We start from the raw sequence: 19,960 nt of genomic DNA, 5'->3' as shown, positions 1-19,960 counted from the left end.
GAATTGCAGAATCTTAAAAAAATAGACGTGAAATAATCAACTGCATAGTGACACAATGCTTATGATGAATTAACATATTATACTAGTTCCAATAACAAACTTGCCTACATAGATGGATACGGGATTCTTTTATCATGTATTATCAAAATTAATATAGACTGTTGGCTTTTTACATGTATAGAATGAGAATATTTATCTAAAATACACGCGTCAAATTTATCAAGTAAAACTACACATCGTGGCCAAAGGTTTAGCAGAAGTGAACGGGGAAAGGAGAGCAGAGATAGAACAGAAATGCGAGAAAAGAAAGAAAGATTGGGAGGAGGAGAGAGAGGCAAACAAAGAAAGGGGGAGGGGGAGAGGGAGTGTAGTCTGCAGGCACAGACCCTCATTGGAACTTTGATCAACAAGTGTGCCTCCACGCAAAGACTAGCACATAAAGAAACTTGCTGTAGAGCCTTCAGTACACAAGGCACGAGTAGGCTGCACATTCAGACCCTTAACTCGAGTTAAGGGTTTGACCAGCAGACTAGGAGGGGGGGGGGGGGAGGGGAGGAATGGAGCAGAATGTCGGAAGAAAAAAGGTCGAAACATGGAGTTGTAAGGCTGCAAAGTTTTAACGCTAGAGTAAAAAAAATGGAAGAATTTCAAAGTAAAATACTGTCCTATATAAACACAGGGCATATATCAGTGTATAGTGGCACAGATTGTCGATTAATAACAAATGTCATTAGAAAAAAAATCAACAACAGCAGTATCTACAACAATGAAGAGAGAGAGAGATGTAGAGAGAGAGAAAGACAAACAGCGGGAATAAAGGAGTTGCAAAGAAGGGAAAGGAATACATCACAGAGAGACCATTGATTAGAGTTCTTGAATTAATACATACATTTAATTACCTACTGGCTCCAACATTGATCCTAAAAATCTCCATGTACGTCTGGTCATGCAAGAAGAATGATGATTGCAAATGATTTCGTAAAATCAGAATACAAAGTAATATACAGTGAATACGGGAAAACGGGACAGTTTTGAAAAGTCTCTAAAAATTTTGTTTCAAATTATGATGTCTATATTTTGATATTAATACATGCTATATGGCATAAAATTAGACAATATTAATCCTCAGACTTCTTGCTAGTTTTTATTCAACTTGCTCTCATTTTTTTAATTTCTCCATCAATTATGTTCATGTATAGTAAATATGATCCTTGTGTAATATCACATGTGTCTATGGGATGATGAGGTCTAAGATCAACTAGGGATCAAAAGGTTTAATAATATTTGGTCCTATCCATTTTTTTTAAAAGTTTATGTTCAAGATGCTTAATAATGCGAATCCCCTTACTGGAGTCTTTTTTTCAGCTTTTACTTATGAAAAGACTGCTGAAAGATACCATATAAAAAACAACAACAGAACAATGTAAATAAATGATTAGAATCAGAAAATTATGGCGGAGATAATGAAACGATAAAAAAGAGGTTTACTGATTAGATTAAGATTTTATATCCAACAGAACATAAATAACAAGCAATTAGCAAGAAGGCTGATGATCAGTTGTTTTTGCCATTTTGCGCAAGCCTTTTGTTAACCCTTGACCAAAACGTTTCGCGTTCGCTCAATCATGATCGAAACCCAATTTTCTAAATTGCATTTGAAAGATAAGACATGAAAGCACCCTTGAAAAACATCAAAATATATACGTCATAATTACAAAAAATATTGATAGACTTTTCAAAACTATCCCGTATTTTTTATTGTATTTGATACGCACTGTACAACGAAATACTTGGAAAATAAAATCTTAATGAAAATTAAAGGATATTCATTAATGAAATAATAACAAAGTCTTTTCAACGACAGTACTTGCCAAGTCATGATAATCCAAAAGAAACGCATATTATAAATTCAAAAGGGTGCACCACTCTCGGTATAGTAACTTATTTTTGAACGGGAAATTTTACCATGAAGAAAAGTTTGTAAAAATAGCAACAACAAAAATAAGATTAAAAACAAATTTAGGTGAAGGTTTGAGGAAAATCCATTAAAGATTAAGAATGTTAATAGAATTTTAATTTTTGGATTTGTGACGTCATAAATGAGTAAGCTGCCCCACATTATGTTATTTAGTATTAAATGCATAAATTTCATATTTTTAATGAATCGTGAAATGGTTTGTTTACTTTTTGAATAAAATCTACTTTGTTTCATTTTTACGAAACAAAATAAAACGGTCGTAAACAATTGAAATGTCTAATGATATCCTGAAAGTACGGCAAAAACCATTTTTCAATTTTCTGAGAAAATGAGATTTCATTGATTTTTTTTAAACATAATATGTTTAAAAAAAATCAATGAAATCTCAAGCTTCTGGCATATGACGTCACAAATCAAATGATTGAAATAACTTTTTATCCTTTGGAGTTTTCTTAAACCTTTGGCAATATTCTTTTTATTTATTCTTTTTGCCATCTTTTCAACAACTTTTTGTCAGGGTGAAGTTCCCATCTAAATCTTATTTGATAGGCACACTAGTCTCTTCGCTTAGCAACATTAAAATACTTCTCAGCATAGCATAAGATTGCAATCATATATTTTAAATATGCATTTTTTGGGGTAAAAAATACTAAGATAATGAATGAATAAAATAATAAATACTATAATTACAAAGTATATGTTACCATAATCATTTATTGGTGAGACACACGTACATGATTACAACTTAGCATCTTGCAAATTGTATCATTCGTATGGCACACAAGAGTGAACTTAGAAAGCGACCATACCGGACCCTCAAACCTAAAATAAGAAATTCCATCTTTGAATTCAGATATGAAAAAAAATATTCCATCAACAATTAAATCATGTGGATTAATAATAATAATAATAACAACAGCAATAATGATAATAACGATAATGATGATGATAATAATAATAACAATAATGATAATAAATAAGAGATGATTATATGGCACATAATATTCAACAGAATCTCTTTGCGCTTTACATACTTCTATACTAGGAACAAGAAAAAAACGATAATAAATGGAAAATTACCAAACTGACCTACCTTTAAGTTTATTTAAACAAATGTTTTTAAAGGACAAGTCCACCCCAATAAAAAGTTGAGTTGAATAAAAGGAGAAAAATCATAAAAATCCAACAAGCATAACACTAAAAATTTCATCAAAGTCGGATATAAAATAAGAAAGCTATGACATCTTAAAGTTTCGCTTAATTTCACAAAACAGTTGTATGCACATCCTGGTCGGTATGCAAAGGAACAGACTGATGACGTCACCCACTCACCTTTCCTTTTGTATTTTACTATATGAAACATGAACATTTTTTATTTACTTCTCATTGTCATGTAAAACAAAATGTTATTCCTCCCTGAACATGTGGAATTGCCATTATTTCAACATTTTATGGTTAAGTCAAGTTGATTCTTATTTTCAAATCTGTAAAAGTTGAAATATTGTATGATTCAAACAAAAGCACAACAAAGAAATAGTGAGAGACATTCGCGACCCACTCATTTCCATATCACTGAGTTGTGCATATAACTGTTTTGTGCAAAATAAGCGAAACTTATTAAACAGTGTTTTAACTTTCTTATTTCACATCTGATTTTGATGGAATTTTGATTTTTCTCTACCAATTCAAATCGACAATTTTCGGGGGGGGGGGGGGGGGCTTGACCCTTAAAGGACAAGTCCACCCCAACAAAAGATTGATTTTAATAAAAGAGAAAAAATCAACGAGCATAACAAAGTACATGTACAGGTGCTGCTGACTGACTGAAAATTGGAATAATCATAGTATACATGTGCGTCCCCGAAAAAAAAAACGAAACCGAGATTAAGCGATGATTTATCATAACTTAATCACAAATACAATAGACAAATGACCTACCAATGTAAAGCTTAGAATCTCATCTTTCATCTGGTATTACTTCAAATTTTTATTCCTCATTCACGCATGAGTGAGCAAAAACAGTTTGAATAAAGGATACCAAAACTCATTTGGCGGGGGGGGGGTATCGGAATTTCAAAAAGAAAATCACATGCCTAAAAAGTTCTATTGTATTTGTGATTAAGTTATGATAAATCATCTATAAATCTTGGTTTCGTTTTTTGTGGGACGCACTGTATAGTTGGTTTCGAATATTCTGCAATTTAACACGTGTATGTTTCCAGAGGGTTCTGCCGATGGTAAATAATACACGCAACACCTCCAGCATCTCCGCTTCCCAGAGCCATAAATGGGGTGGTAGACTAATTTTAGTTCCATCCTGTTATTAATGGTGTCACGCGCGTATACATTCCCCATAGACTGTCTTGAGATTGGAGAGATTGGTGGTGATTTTTTACCTGATTGCTAAGAAAGCATGAATGCTTGTAAGCAAGCAACCAGAGGACCGACGGCTTAAGGTCCTCTCCGAAGGACCTGGTACTGAGGATTAATGCCTTACCAAAGGGCACTAGCGCACCTAGTGGGAATCGAACCCGGGTCACCGAAATACGAATCCCCCGCTCTACCAACTGAGCTATCGCGCCTCCATATGGCATATTGTGTGTTAAAATGGCACTTTTGAAAAATTCATAAAAAATAAACGTGGAATTAGAGGTTCGAATGCTTACTACCAGTGGATAGGATATCTGACATTCCATAATACTAATCATAATAATAATAATAATAATGATAATAATAATAATAATAATAATAATAATAGAGACTTGTAAACCGCCAAATCACTCTCTAGAGTGCTCAAGGCGCATAAGGAGCTAATACCAGAGAAAGGAATTGTAGCCAGCTCATTTTAAAAATAAAATCGCCATTTATGAAGATAACTATGATGGGATCAAATTCATTAACTGAAACAATAAAATGAGTTCTAAAGTCATTCTATATCTTCCCAATTTGGGCAAAGGAAGTTCAGTAAATACCATTTCTAGAATCAGTGTTAGATTTTAAATTATATTCATATACTTTTGCCAATCAGCAATATCAAATTGAAAAGAAATCGAATGAGCTGGATCGAACAAAACTCTTAAGACCTCCCGTTGTAATTATAGGCTCGTGGAACCTAATCGTCAAAACGAACCATCATGCAGCTCCAGGACTAAAAAGAGGGCGCTGTTTCCAAAACCTGTTAATGCTGTTGGTACGCAGGACCTAAAACGCAAGGCATGACAACCCTTTCGCAGGTGCGACACACGATTCTAAATTTCCTTTAGAACCGCCAGCTTAGGTTCAAATCTAATATTTTGTCAGGTTAAAAAAAATGAAATTGTCATTGTTAGCAAATCTGAATTGACAATCTAATTGATTTTTACCCGCTTAAACCAAAAAACAACTGTTTACATGGTCTAAAAAGCCCGTCTTGTTATCGAGAGGCGGGCCTTCTGAGTTCAAAGGAGATATACAGCGATGTCTGATATTGAAGGACATCGTCAGCTTATTATTATTAATAACGTTACATAGCTAAAGGAACATATCTGTCATCGTGGTCATAAGTAGATGATCTGTAGTCATTGAGATCGTACGACTCGATGTCGTTGATGTACGATTCCTTCCCTCTGAGATTACGAGCACTGTTCAGCCGTCGAGCCTCCTGACCATCGACCACAGGATGAGCGTAAAAGATTTCCTCGTCTTTCTCACGATGATGCCAAGGGATAATATCCTGAGTAACCAGAACAAAATAGTAGTGAAAGTCGGGATATGCACGTAAGCGCGTGCATGCAGGGCCAAATAATGAACGATGTGCGAGAAGAGCCAATGGATATACCGCACCGAGGTCCGCAGGACCGAGTGCGGTATATCCATTTGGTGAGTCGAGCAGAGTTCATTATTTAGGTCCTCTATGCACAAGAATGCGTGCATTATTTGTTTTATACAACCCCCTGTTACTGAGTTGCCCCAGATTATATATTTTATCTAAATTCTAGATAATTCTAGATAATTCCAGACATCGAACTATCCTGCAGGATAGTACTTTTGGCATGACGTCAGAGTGCAGGATAGTGCGTTTTGAATGCAATAGTGCGATTCACTGAATATCACGTGATCCGATTTGGACCAATCAAACTACAGAACATTCTTGGGAGTTGTATAAAATGAGACGGGTGGGGGCAGAGAGAAAGATAGGGGGCGGGTTAAGAAAGAGAAATCTGGGGAAAGGAGGCGTGGAGGGTGATGAAGGTATCTCTCAACATGGCCTGCTAACCACTAGTGTCAAACACGATTAGAAACGCATCTTTCATGGTGATATATGCCGACGTAAATTGTACAACAGAGAAATCTACACTTTCTGATACCTAAGTTTAGTTGCGCGAACTGGAAATCCTTGATGTTGATATCCTTGCGGAGTATATACAGTGAAAATTGACCACAACCGATCAGTGTCCGATCTAAAAGAAACAAACCAAAAGGATGCACTACACAACCAAATCATTTTACATTGCTCACCAAAACCATCGATTTTGAATGATAATATTATTATGAAGAAAAGTTAGATTGCACATCTAAATGGCGTGACGAATGAGACACGGCTACCATTATAATAGTTGCTGCGGAATTAAGCAAACCGTAAAAAAAGTCAAAGCTTGGCTGTCTGAAACCAAGGAGCTTCCGCATTCGACGCTTTTTTGTGGACGCTGATGGATAGTCTACCATGTGGAAAAAAAAATAGTTTCACAACGCCGTTCTGAAAACGAAAAGACTCGTCACAAATGTTAACTGTCAGGCTAGTAGGTTTTTATCAATATTCACCTGTCCCTCGACTCCCTCGTCAGTTGTAACACCTACGTCCTGCTTCGGACCGGGTCTTCTTCTTCCACTAGTTACGTTTGTTGGCCTTCGACTACATCTATCGACTATGTTGTTTCCACAAACCAGAATCACGCAGGCTGCTAGGAGTAACGCCCCCGTACATGATCCAACGACAATGGTTATCAACTTCCAGTTATCTTCAGAAGGCAGGAGAATGAAGAAGAATTAAAGAAAAAAAGATTAGCTTTTCCACAAATAATAACAATTACATAAGTAGGTGTTATGACTAGGAGGAATTTATAATGGGAAAATAGCAACATTTATATACCTGTGAATAGTTCCAAAATATTAATAAAAAATTATCAATATACTGGCGTTTGCAGGGCGTATGACGATATAGGGGTCTGTTTAAGTACCAGGGAAAACAAACTATATTAAACAAGCACATATGTTAGGACAAATGCTTTCTCTCGTTACACTGGCGATGTCAAGTGATGAATTGATAATCCAAACGCACAATTCCGTATTGGGGGGGGGGGGAGAGGGGGTGGGAATATTATATTACATTTTCATACTGTATTTCGGTTCTGTGACATTTGCTCCGGCGACAATCTCTCCGAAGGGAAATATGCATGCTAAGCCAAACCTGTAATCTAACGTCCAAGACTAAATAAACCTTTATCTTTACATTATTCTGAACAAAACAATGAAAAAATGAAAAATAAAACCAATCCCAACGTTCACCCTATATACACCCTCTGAGATATTCAGATCGGATCGAATGTCCCAAAAGCAAATGTAGTGTCATATGCATTTCAAATGTGGTTGATCATGCACACACTTTTAAATGAGATTAGTATCTCTGTTATGCCTGCGGTTTAATCGAATAATTATGTAGTCATACAATACCAGATTTAGCATTTCAAGAATGTGAAAAAAAGCTTACATGCTGCACAGTTTCTACCGTCATAACCCTCAGGTGAATTATCAGCGTAACCGTCCCAACATTGACACGTAAATGATTTCTCGGCTAGATCTTTACAATCAGCGTGATGGGAGCAATCGTCCAAGCCAAGTTCACATTCATCTGTGGCTGCAAATCAATTTGAAAAATTAAAAAAGGTTTAGTATATCCAAAGCCAGTGGCGTACCGTGGGTCACGGCATTGGGGGGGGGGCACCAGCAAAATTTTTGAGTCACTTAGGGAGCGCGCGAAGCGCGCTCAGTTGCCAGGTATTCTGACCTAATAGAGACATTTTAAGGACATGCAGTGCCATTAAACGGATATGTATCTTACTGATTAAATAATGCGAGCGCCAAGCGCGAGCTGAAAATTGTTGATATTCAGACCTAAAAAGGGACATTATAAGCAATTTGTTTGTAATCATGATACGTACCTCTCACTAAAATCACAAAATTGATTAAAACTAAAAAACGAGAGTACTTTAATAATATAACTGTAATGTATAAAGGTAATAGTAAGAAATTATGGAAAGAAATTAATAAATTTACAGGACAGAAACAAAAAAATAATGATATACCCAATTCCCTGAATGGGGATGATTTTAACGATTTTTTTTATGAATGTTGGCAAGACAATTTCAGACTCTTTTAAAAACGATGCTTTTGTTTGGAATCATCCTGACAGCATTTATACTTTTACATTCCAGTGTGTCACTAGTGAAAAGGTAACAAAGATCCTTTCACAGTTGCCGAGTGACTCTAATCTTGACATTTTAAATTTAGATACCAAACTATTACGTATAGCGGCTCCTTTTATAAGTGCATCATTGAGGGTAATCTTTAATGAAAGCCTATCTAGCGGATCTATACCAGATGACTGGAAGATCGCTCGAACCACTCCAATTTATAAAGGTAAAGGGGTTTTGGATGATATGACTAACTACAGGCCAATATCTGTTGTATGCCATTTGGCGAAATTACTTGAAAAAGAGGTACAAAGTCAGTTTCTTTCCTATCTTAAAGAACACAATTTCATAAACATTGACCAATATGCATTTTTACCTAATCATTCGACAACTACATGTTTACATAAGATATTAGACGATTGGTATGATTCTTTCAACGAACGTGAGATGGTTGGTACTTGTTTTTTTGGACATATCTAAATGTTTTGACTGTATTGATAATAATATCCTACTGGAAAAAATTGAAAGATATGGTGTTAAAAATAATGAGTTGATATGGTTTACTAATTACTTATTAGGTAGAAAACAAACTGTTTATTGTCATGGAAAATTGTCTAAATTTAATAATCTTTCTGTAGGAATTCCCCAGGGTAGTGCCCTGGGTCCCCTACTTTTTCTTGTTTTTATTAATGGCGTAAGTGAATGTTTATTATCATGCTCATGCAATATATATGCAGATGATGTTGTTATTTATATTTCTGATAAAAGTACCGAAGTCATTACTTCTAAATTACAGTCTGATCTTGAAAACATAAGTAGGTGGTATAAGAGAAATAAACTAAAAGTTAATGTCGACAAAACGTATACTATGTTATTAAAACGAAACACACAATCTTCTCAAGAATTAAACATATATCTGGATAATAACATTATGAAACAAGTAAAACATATTAGGTATCTAGGAATCGAAATTGATGAGAATGTTTCGTGGAATTTTCATGTAAAGAACCTAAGTAAATCTTTAGCTTTTAAGTTATTTTCTTTGAAAAAGGTCAGTAATTTCACTAATACGAATGTTCTAAATCAAATATAATTGTACAATTCAACCCATACTGGATTACTTTTGTTCGGTATGGGGGAACTGTTCTGTCAGTAATAGGAAAATTTTGTTTAGATTACAAAAAAGAGCAGCAAGAATAGTTGAAAAGAATTTTGATTATACTCATAATGGTATTGACATTATTAAGAGATTGAAATGGCAGGTTTTAGAAAAAAGACGAAATTATTTCCTTGCATGTATTATGTATAACTGTGTCTATGGACATGCTCCGATACGTTTATGTAATTCTATTGATATGGTTTTTGATATGCATCCAATGAATACAAGATTTGCCAATTCGCTCAACGTAGTTATACCTAAACCGAACATTGAGTTTTTTAAGAATAGCTTAAGATATGCAGGAGGAAATGTATGGAATAGTTTAGATTCGGAACTCCAGAATGCAACTTCAATTGATACATTTAAAAGGAAATATAAGAAAACACACTTCTCGTAACACTCTCTCCGCTCTCTTTATGCTGGTTTGTGTTTTCAACTTTCAGTTTGGTTTTCATTACCCAGTGCACATGTATGATATCTTTTGTTATTTTTTTATATCTATGTTTGTTAATACCTATGTTACTCAATTTTGTTTTACTATAATTTACTCTGCCTGAATTTGAATTGTTTAATGCACCTTTTCTGTACATTGTTAGATATTTACTATGTCTACAGGACCATGTTGAAAAACAGTGTATATATTATCTGAACATGCTTATCCTGTATAAAGATTTTTAAATAAATAAAGAAAGAAAGAAACAATGCGAGCGCGAAGCGCGAGCTGAAATTGTTTTATATATTGACCCAAAAACAGGGACATTTTAAAGACTATATTTTAGGAATCCATTTAGAGTATACATATCCCATCATAGTCATCTAGTGCTATAATGCCGTCCTTTGCTGATTTTGTTAGAATTACATCTAAACACATGAAGCACATTTTGTTGTCATAGTCATACGCATCTCACTAATAAAAACTGCGAGCGCGAAGCGCGAGCTGAAAATTTAGGAAATTCAGACCTGAAGAGGCTTGTTTGCAGGGATTCACTAAGACCGTACGTATTTCACTTCAAATGATGCGAGCGCGAAGCGCGAGCTGAAAATTTTTAATATTGAGATCAGAAAAGTTGACATTTTAAGGACTAATTTTAGGAATTTATGAAGAGCAGACATCTCACCAATCAACTATTGTGAACGTTAGCACGGACAGGAAATGTTTTATATTAAGACCTTAAAATAGGGCAATCACATTAAGTGGTCATGAAAAGAAGCAAATGTCACTACATAAAACAATAACTCGAATTGCGAGGAAATATATTTGGCGTACTCGCGTACAGTATATTGATATGAAAACGGGAGGTTTTAGTACAACAGGGTTATAGATCTCGTTAAACAGTCTATGCGAGCACCACGAACAATGAAGACATAGGCCCTGAGCAAATAATGTTTCATAAAGTGATGAAAAAATGTTTTTTTTTGTGATATAACATAACATAATGTAATATAACATATTATAACGAACAATAATTTTTTCTTTCCCCACTACGTTTCTCTTCCTTTCTCCCTCTTTTTTCTCCTTTTCCCGGTTTTTTTTTTTTGGCCAGCCGATGGGGGGGGGGGGGGCACGTGCCCCCCATGCCCCCCCCCCCGTAGTTACGCCACTGTCCAAAGCACGACCAGGGGTGATAGAATTATACGGTACATCAACAGTCAGAATCAGAATCAACATAATGATCAGGATGAGATCATAGTCAGTTTTCTTTATCAAAGTTGTTGATTTAGAAGAAGAATGATATAAGATTGTCTTCATAATCCGAATCCGATTCGGAACCTTAATCAAAACCAATATCACATTGAGCTGTATTAGAATACTATTTTAAAATTAAGTGAGAGTCAGCGACGCATCCGGAGTTGGAGACGGATCTTAAGCAAGTTAAACCATTTTAATCTAAACAAAATAAAAACATGACAGAAAAAACATACAGGCCCTGGGTGCGATATCGATACCGATTCATGGTCAGTGAAAGGAAAATGCAAAGGGAAGAAGGAGAACGCAAATAACAAATATATCTACTATATAACTTACGTGTGACTGAAGTTTCGTTTGGATTAATTGTGAAATTAGAATTGGTAACTTGAAAGGGATTAGCCGTCATTACAGCATCGAGTATACTCTGCGTCTCTACTCCTGTTGTATTAGTGAATCCAAGTCTGATTTCAGCTATGATGCTCCCTACACTAAAACTAATAGCCGAACAGGATTTAAACCCACTAACAATACCATCCAGTAATGCCGTTACCTGAAAAGAAAATGAAAAGTAAAATGAAAAGGAGTATTTTGAAAAATAAATGAATTGAATAAAAGGAAAATGACATGATTAATCCAAGCCTGGGTTAATCTGAAGATGAACGCAAAAGAGGGCGAAATATGGCGCATCAGAAAAAAAAAACTCATACAAGTTGCAAGTAATCAAACCGATCGAGCAAAAAGGTTTAACATTTTTATTACAAAAACCAAATTTTGCGATATACTTTGATATAATTTTTATAAAACTATATTAAATCCCACCCTTCTCCCTTTCCCCTTTTCCCTCGCTAGCGAGAAATGGAGTGGGGTGGAGAAAGAGCCCAAAGACCCATTACTGTACGCCACCGATCGATACTTGTGGTGGTGGTGATGATGATGATGATGATGATGAAGCAGAAGGATAAGATGAATATGAAGGATGATGATGATTAGAAGGATGATGGATGCTGATGGAAACGATCATGATTTTCGTTCTTGTTATTGATGACATGATCATGATTTTCCAACAGGGGGCATTTTTTGTCCGAAAGTTCTGACAAGATAAAAGAAAGGTTTTCACTTGCGTATGTACGAAATTTTCTACTATAGATATTTTTACATTTGATTTATTGTGCATATTGCTCTTAAGGATCCGCTACTGGTTGTGGTGGTACCAGTAGCGTACCTAGGATTTTCCAATGGGGAGGGGGTGGGGGCAAAACCATCCGCCGAAAAATTTTACATGCAAAAAAAAAGAGAGAGAAAGGTTTTCAAGCCCATCAGGAGGGACAAAATAGGTATTCAAGCTCGTGGGGGGGGGGGGGCAGGGATTTGTCCTTTGCATGGGTTGTGGCTCGTCGGGGGGGGGGGGGGCAGACTGCCCCGTAGGTACGCTACTTGGTGGTACTGGTAATGAAGATGGTGTTACAGATGATGACTAGGAGAAAAGCCAAAAACACCAGAGAAGAACAGAGAGCTGGAACAGCAGAAATTATGAAAATGATAACATAAATTTAATCATATAGATACTCAATTTCGTAGGGGTGTAGGAGCTTTGGACCGAGACTGCAAGGGCACTTAAATCATGCGACCTGATGGAATTTTAAATGGTAAACAATTGTTCTCCAACTACTACTTCAATTAAGTACTCGGGAATTCAATATTTGAATAAACCGAATGAAACCTTTCTCAGCTTACCGCCGTGCAAACAGTCAACTGCAAAGTATTGAAAGCATCACTCCCAGTCGATTGAAGTTCGCTTGTAAAAATAGCAGCAGCACCATCAATCTCTAGTATGGTCATACTTATAGTGTAGTATGTTGTAGCTGAAACATGAATTATTAAAACGAAATATTAAGATAAGAAACTGCCATTGCTATACTGTGTGATCATAATCAACGTAACTTGGAAAAAATTTTATATACAGGTAAACTGGACGCGGTGTGACATATCGGTTTAATAGAAATACTGTTTGACCCTCCCCCCCACCTCCCCGGAAAAAATGGTGACATTCGGTCTCTACAACTTTGAAATTTACCGACAGTAAATGCGTTCATTACAGAAACTCATCTAGTGCCTATTCCAAGTATACGAATGATATTATAATTTTAATAATATACGGGCGGAATCGTCAGCACTCCACAAATTCTGCCTCCCCATGGTAAGTTGCTGAATTACATTTTGCACAATTGAGTTGAGATATTATTTTTTCAAAGCCGCTCAAAAGTATTTCATTTCTCAGTATTCCTTTATCATGAAATTGTAAAGTATATTTTGTACCTATTTCAGACCCCCCAAAACAAATATTGTAGCTTTTTTTTAAGAAAAAAAAAGAAATTTAAATGATCTGGGGAAAGTCGAAGCGGATGCTTGGTATTCCCATGGAAAAACGTAGATAATCTACAGATGAAAGAGAATTCCATTCAATTTATTATCAATTTACTCGGTCTATCTTCCTTCAATACCATGGAATAATGTATCAATATGTAATTCAAGGAAAAAATAATAGCTGTGAAACAGAGGGTGTGCGCTCTACTAACAAGAGCAAAGTCCCCCAAAGTTGTTAAAAATTACATAGAACAGAAAAAAATGTAATTGATAATTTCCATAAGTTGCTGTGTTTACTTATTTTAAATCTAAGTTAGCTAAGAAACACTGGGGTGACATGTAACAACTATAATAATATCTGTGAAACATAGGGCGTGCGCTTTACCAACAAGGGCAAAGTCCCCCCAAGTTTCAAAAATTACATAGAACAGAGTAAAGTTTGTAATTGATAATTTTCCTAAGTTGCTGCGTTAACTAAGTTTGTACTTAGATTTCCATTTAATACTAACTAAGAAACACTGGGGCGACCTGTAAAAACTATGGCCTTCTCAAGTAACAAGTGGAATGCCTCTGGCCGTCTCACCTGCATCACGCAGTTAAATATAGCAGCAGTGCTGACTTTGAAAACTACTCTAACTCGCACAAGATGTTCAGTGATACATGGTTACTATTATGTCCACTTTTTATGAACTAGACCAATAAACTTACAGAGATATGATGGTTATTTAACAAAAAAACCCAACATGGCTCAAAGTTCATTGACCTTTGACCTTGATCATGTGACCTGAAACTCGCACAGGATGTTCAGTGATACTTGATTACTCTTATGTCCAAGTTTCATGAATCAGATCCATAAACTTTCAAAGTTATGATGGTAATTCAACAGATACATCCAATTCGGCCAAAGTTCATTGACCTTTGACCTTGGTCATGTGACCTGAAATGCGCACAGGATGTTCAGTGATACTTGATTACTCTAATGTCCAAGTTTCATGAATCAGATCCATAAACTTTCAAAGTTATGATGGTAATTCAACAGATACCCCCAATTCGGCCAAAGTTCATTGACCCTAAATGACCTTTGACCTTAATCATGAGACCTGCAACTTGCACAAAATGTTCAGTGATGCTTGATTACTATTATGTCCAAGTTTCATGAATCAGATCCATAAACTTTCTAAGTTATGACGTCATTTCAAAAACTTAACCTCAGGTTAAGATTTTGATGTTGATTCCTCCAACATGGTCTAAGTTCATTGACCCTAAATGACCTTTGACCTTGGTCATGTGACATGAAACTCTAATAGGATGTTCAGTAATACTTGATTAACCTTATGGCCAAGTTTCATGAACTACATGTAGGTCCATATACTTTCTAAGTTATGATGTCATTTCAAAAACTTAACCTCAGGTTAAGATTTGATGTTGACGCCGCCGCCGCCGCCGTCGGAAAAGCGGCGCCTATAGTCTCACTCTGCTATGCAGGTGAGACAAAAAGGAATGGTTTACTATTTAAACTATTTAAAAAAAGAAAAGTGAAAATTGAATAAAAACACTGCGTTTTTTGTCGGGGGGAGGGGGAGGAGCAGACTACACCTACTTGACATCTGTAGCCATTTACATGTACATTTATTTACATGATTTTTGTAGGGCTACACTTTTTCTTAGGCCCCCTCCAAAAAAAAAATAAAAAGGAGAATATAACATGATAAATTTTATTAAAATGACATGAGCATTTTCAAAGAAACGCTAAACATGCTAAAAAAGCTTTAATATTTTTAATCATTTTTATTTATTGGGTTATTCGCTTATTTACTATTACTTTATTTATTTATCTATATTTCTATCAATTAACTCATTTTTACCCGACAAATGAAAACATTAAATGCTCACGTTCACAAGTCGATTCCCCATACGGTCTTTGGGAACCCTCTCGGCATATACATGTTGTATCTACACAGATCTCTCTATCGACGTCACACTGACCATTGCAAGGATCTTCCACAGCTAAGGGTGGAAATATTGAGAAAAACGAGAGATTATCTAAAAGCTGATCATGACAATAGAAATAACACTGTTTATAGATACCTCTATGGCACTATGATACACTTGTAAGTTCAATGATAATTCTGGGTTAAACGTTGTAAACGATTGTCTCTACTTATAATTATGCAACGTTCTTTTAAAGTTTTTATTTGTACAAAGTAAGAATATTACTCACGAGAAGTAGTTTTCATTGTAGTCACTTTTGCCTCAGTAGGCATTTGGCCTGTGGACGTTTTGCTTGGTTCCGTTACGGCATTGGTTGTAATGATTGTGATGTCTCCTGTAGTAGCATCCTCTGTCACGTCTATTGAAGTAGTCGGTCCCTCGTTTGGTTCCTGGCTGACTTCATCAGAAACACCCGTAGACACGGTTCCTATCATTGCTGTGGACATGTCTTCTATCGGTGTTTTTGTACCTTCCGGTTGATTCGTTGTCAAGATATCCTCTGTTACCATTGTTATGAATGTTCCTTCAGATGAGGATGTGCTCACTGGATCCGATGATATTGCTGTGCCTAATTTAGAAGTCATTGCCTGCATTGTTGTCACGCTAGTCTCCGAACTCGAAATATCTGTAGTTGATAGTTCTTCTGTAGGTATTGTGGAAACATCTGTATGACCTTCAGAAGTTATTTTGTATGTATTCGTGGCCTGGCTAGTTAAATCCGAAATTGTGCTTGATGTGACAAGAGTTCCTGTCGACATGGTGATATGTTGTTCGGTTTTTGTCTGCTCGGATCCCAATGTTCCTGTGGTTGGAATATGGGTTTCATCAGGATATGCTGAGGCGGATGTTGAAATAGAATCTGTTGGTAAGATTTTAACGGTGGATGCAAATGTTTGTCCAGTTTGTTGATCTGTTCCTTGTGTGTGAGTACCATCAGTCTGTGTACCTGAAGTATATCCAGTTGTTTGGATGCCTTCAGTCGTAATTGTCACTTCACTTGTGATGTCAGTATTTAAATCAGCAGTACCAATAGACGTGATCATGGTGATACCTTCGGTTTGGAAAGTAGCTGATGAAACAATGTTATCCTTAGTTGGTTCATTTAGAGCATCACTTACAGTACTCATGCCGGTTTGTTCAGTAAGCACCAAAGCAGTTGTACCTTCTATTGGATTTGTAACGGTGACTGCCCTACTAGCTGTCACACCGACAACACTGCTGCTGTCAGTTCGATCGAGGAAATCATTTGTAGTAATGCGTTCAGAACGATCTGTTGTTGCAGAAAATGCACTAACCGGCGTCATTAGCGATGTAGATTCTGAAACAGTTATGCTGTCAGTCTCATGTATAAGAACCGTGCTGCCTTCAGTTAATTCCAAGGTAGGTGAGCCTGGGGTATCTTCCGTGGTTTGTACGGAAATGGTAGTCATCGGTTCAGTTGACGGTTTAAACTCACTAACATAGGTTGTTAATGACAGCATGGATGTTAACGAATCCGAAATGGGGGCCACATATGTTGGTGTTACAGGTTCTGCTGTTGATGGATTTTCGGTAGAGCTTGGCCTTCCTGATACTGGCTCCGTTTCTTCAATAGCCGTTGTAGTAACATCAGTGGTGCCATCTTGGGATGTTGCGACAGTTGACACAGGACCACTGGTTGCTGATCGCGAAGTTGTATCTGTTGTCTGTCGGCTGGTCGTTGGTGGAACCGTCCGGATTCCTACATGGTAGTTTAAAAGAGAGATTGAAAGAGAGACATAAATGAGAGAGATGTATAGATAGATAAACTCTTGTGAAAATTGTTCTGAATCAGACTCAGACAAGTACATTTTTTAGATTAATTCATTTAACATGGTCATCCCATAATACTCTTTGTGTATAAAGTTAAGTATCTTACCAGAACAAGACGGGTTAGCTGAGGTTGGTAGTGGATTCCAGACGCCATTTTCACAACATGCCTGATTTGGACCAAGCAAGTCATTCGTTCCATCGACACACTCATACGTCACAACGGAGTCATGTTCATAACTTTCCTGATCTGGGTCGTATGTGACATCATGATACACTCCTGGTCGCTCGCAGTTACCTTTAAGAAAATGGACAGGGAAAGTGAGGGGGGGGGGGGGTGTAGAGAGAGTCAGGGAGTGGGAGAGGGAGAGAGAGAAAGAAAGACGGAAAGAGAGAAGGTTGAGACGCGATTAGAAGAGTTAAAACCAGAAAAAAATATAATCTAATATTAGGCAGACATTTTACGATTGACATTCAACTGGGAATGGATGTTCCCTATTCATGATAGAAATTCACAACAAGAATGATGAATCGGAAGAAAGGGCAGATTACCTCAAATAAATCAGTATTGGTGAGTGGAGACCTTGTTTCAATTCATCCTCACATTTTCTTGTTTCATGCTGGCAAATTATGTCTTTAAAAAATTATGGAAAACCAAACAAGACAGGGTTGTGCATGGCAGAGTGGAAATTAGAGATGCCTTAAGATTGAGAAAAACAAAACAAAATACAAATAAAAGAAAGTAATAAACAAGGAGAAAAAATGCAGTAATTAATGAAAACGTGCGTACTGCGAATGAAGCATGGGGATTTCGCTGTCTTGCCCGAATGCTCATCCAGTCTTGACATACTACAATGTATTTGCATATATACTTACTGTAGCAGATGAGTGGAGAAGGCTCCCAGACCCCTTTCATACACAGACTAGTAGGTGAACCCGCTCCCGATGTACCGGGTTCACACGTCATTTCCACAGTTGTGAACTCTTCGTACTCGATAAAATCGGGAATAAAGATAGTAGATGCATACTGGTCTTCTTGAGGTTTCTGGCACACTACAAGACAATGTAATATAAAATACTGATTTTTATAATGGCCCTTGTTAATTGGACTATAGCGGTCCGTCTCAATGTCGGAAAATAAATTGTTAACAATATTGTACCATGTTTTGCGCTTTCATAGGCATGGACCAATAAAATGTGTTTTGCATTTCAAAGATGCATTAATTTTAAATGTTATGGAGAGCAGCGAAGACGCTTACTTTACCAATGGGCTATTCAATTATGGTACTACACTCTAAAAAAATAATCACTCAAAACTGACTAGTTGATAGGGTCAGCTGGGTGCAACTGTTATTCTAGTCATATTTGACTATTTTCTAGTCATATTTTACTAGAACAGAATTATTTCTGACTAGAATATATGTCAGAAATGTGAATATCAGTGATTGCCATATCAGTTGCTCCCAGCTGACTATACTGGTCTAGTCAATCTGACTGATTTGCCGTGTTTTAAGAGTGTATAGAAATCTTCTGATAATTGAATTTTTCAGTATAACGCTTTTAATGTGCAATTTGCATACTATAATAACAACAACAACAACAACTACTACTACTACTACTACTGTACTACTACTACTAATACTACTACTACTACTAATACTACTACTACTAATACTACTACGGTAACCATGGACCTACTACTACTACTACTACTACTACTACTACTACTACTACTACTACTACTACTACTACTACTACTACTAGAACTATTACTACTTCTGATACCGTCGTCATTATTTGTATAGCACTTACCATCAACAAAACCACCACAATCATCATCACCATCAGCAGCAGAACAGTATCATCACCAGTACCACCACCATCATCACCACCACCATTCTTGTTATTATAAATATGATTTTTAAACATTTCCATTCAAACTTTTTTATCCTTTTCAAAACCTTATTAAGATTAACAAAATAATAATAAAAATGTAATTCATTCATTCTGGTACCTGAATAGACTCCAGATGACCGATGTAAGATAATGATTCCAAAGACAAAGATGGCTGCATGCTTTCTCCACACGAGATGTGCCATATTCAATGAGCTATATTCACGAACCTCACACTGCGATAAATAAAGAAGTTGCCTTAAGTAGAATAGCAATTTTGCAACTTTGCCAATTTAGCAACATTTCAGATATTTTAATAGGATTTAGTGGAAATATACCACTTATACATACAGACATAGGAAACATTCAGCTTACTCGTACATATAGTGCACCGTTAGAGTTTGCTTACAGGAATGTGAGATGCCAATCAGCTTCTCTCTGTTTAATGAAGTTAAATATAATTTATATATATCCCCTTATTTACATATTCATCAAGACACCTATGTTCTTTGATATGGTCACCGTTAAAAAACAATGGTTGTTTGACAAACCGTGTTCATGTAGGATGTGTTCTTTAAAAGTTTTAGTATTGGTTTGATTCTTTAGATTTTTTTTTACATTTCTAGGACAAGTTGGAACAATCTCAC

At 36.2% G+C, this 19,960-nt stretch overlaps 1 protein-coding gene across 1 annotated transcript; it reads right to left on the bottom strand.

Annotated features, from left to right (window-relative positions):
• Window positions 1-5,474: 5,474 nt before the first annotated feature.
• On the bottom strand, window positions 5,475-19,519 carry LOC121427875 (cell wall protein RBR3-like). The gene is made up of 10 exons (XM_041624448.1): window positions 19,435-19,519; window positions 18,297-18,473; window positions 17,530-17,718; window positions 15,862-17,352; window positions 15,534-15,647; window positions 13,011-13,138; window positions 11,613-11,826; window positions 7,725-7,871; window positions 6,795-6,975; window positions 5,475-5,697 (listed from the first exon to the last, which is right to left on the bottom strand). Exons 1-10 carry the CDS (start codon window positions 19,517-19,519, stop codon window positions 5,481-5,483), a joined length of 2,943 nt encoding a protein of 980 aa, XP_041480382.1. The 3' UTR covers window positions 5,475-5,480.
• Window positions 19,520-19,960: the final 441 nt, after the last annotated feature.

Source organism: Lytechinus variegatus, chromosome 14 (assembly GCF_018143015.1).
Source record: "Lytechinus variegatus isolate NC3 chromosome 14, Lvar_3.0, whole genome shotgun sequence".
NCBI lineage: Eukaryota > Metazoa > Echinodermata > Echinoidea > Temnopleuroida > Toxopneustidae > Lytechinus > Lytechinus variegatus.
The sequence above is the reverse complement of the archived record's forward strand: the minus strand, read 5'-3'. Positions and strand labels throughout refer to the sequence as shown.

Excerpts from the sequence above, each read along its gene's own strand:
- LOC121427875 (XM_041624448.1), bottom strand. The coding sequence starts at position 19,519 with ATGGCACATCTCGTGTGGAGAAAGCATGCAGCCATCTTTGTCTTTGGA. Across the intron at positions 18,474-19,434 it reads GTCATCTGGAGTCTATTCAG|TGTGCCAGAAACCTCAAGAA; the intron begins GTACCAGAATGA and ends ATTGTCTTGTAG. Across the intron at positions 5,698-6,794 it reads GTAGGTGTTACAACTGACGA|TACTCAGGATATTATCCCTT; the intron begins GGGAGTCGAGGG and ends TTTTGTTCTGGT.